This window comes from Eimeria mitis, genomic scaffold (assembly GCF_000499745.2).
Source record: "Eimeria mitis Houghton genomic scaffold, Emh_scaff394, whole genome shotgun sequence".
Taxonomy (NCBI): Eukaryota; Apicomplexa; class Conoidasida; order Eucoccidiorida; family Eimeriidae; genus Eimeria; species Eimeria mitis.
Genome location: NW_013572275.1, coordinates 8,270 through 9,047, shown reverse-complemented (window position 1 = coordinate 9,047; position 778 = coordinate 8,270). Strand labels below are relative to the sequence as shown.

Below are 778 nucleotides of genomic sequence, written 5' to 3'. Positions count from 1 at the left end.
GAGAGCTTTGCGCTGTAGTGCTAGCTGTGGTTGTGCTGGTTGCGGTGGAGGCCGGACAAGTGATGTAGGCGCAGTCGACTGTGGCGCCTTCCTTGGGGTTGTAAAGGGCCACAAGTGAGCGGTTACGGCTTTGGGCATACACTCCTGTCTCTTCTTTCTCGTATTTGGACGGGAGCTCCCCGAAGTTCACGTAGGCCTTTTTCCAGTAGGAGACGGCCGCAGAGCAGCCGTCGGTAGGACCGATCTGAGGTGCGTACGCGTAGGTTCCGGTGCGCGCGTAATCTACTGTTGTTTTGTTCATTGGTGTACCCTGAACAGGCCAAAATGCAACCAGAAATATTGAAGGCGGTTGAATCGAGAAATACTGTCGAATTTAGGCCAACGCTCGGGCACGATCACTCCAAAAGGCCAGAAACACGCTGCAAGGCAATGGGTTGCCTGCCATTGCAAGGCAGTGACAGGCACCACAAAGTCCTCTTGCCTGGTGCATAGCTTCGCATAAGGCCTTGATGTAGCTTTCATTTTTTATTGGCATTTTTTGTTCCTCCTTGGTCTCTGCAGTGAAAGCTTCAAGGCCTGCACGTTCTCGAGCGGTGTTGAAGTCCGCAAGGCAGTCGGCAGACTCTGCGCACACGCAAAACGACCACACAGGCATCATCCCNCGGTGTTGAAGTCCGCAAGGCAGTCGGCAGACTCTGCGCACACGCAAAACGACCACACAGGCATCATCCCCTATTGAAATTTTTTCCACAGAAGGTCAAAAAGAATTTTTTTTGCA

General features: G+C 52.6%; 1 protein-coding gene across 1 annotated transcript in view; it reads right to left on the bottom strand.

Moving 5' to 3' along the window:
• EMH_0010750 (SAG family member) overlaps positions 1-301 on the bottom strand; it is a gene marked incomplete at both ends in the record, with an annotated part of 1,175 nt that extends 874 nt beyond the window's left edge. The window contains one exon of the mRNA XM_013499042.1: positions 58-301. Within this exon, the coding sequence (XP_013354496.1) occupies positions 58-301 (244 nt within the window). The remainder of the gene's footprint in view (positions 1-57) is intronic.
• Between the last annotated feature and the right edge of the window lie 477 nt (positions 302-778).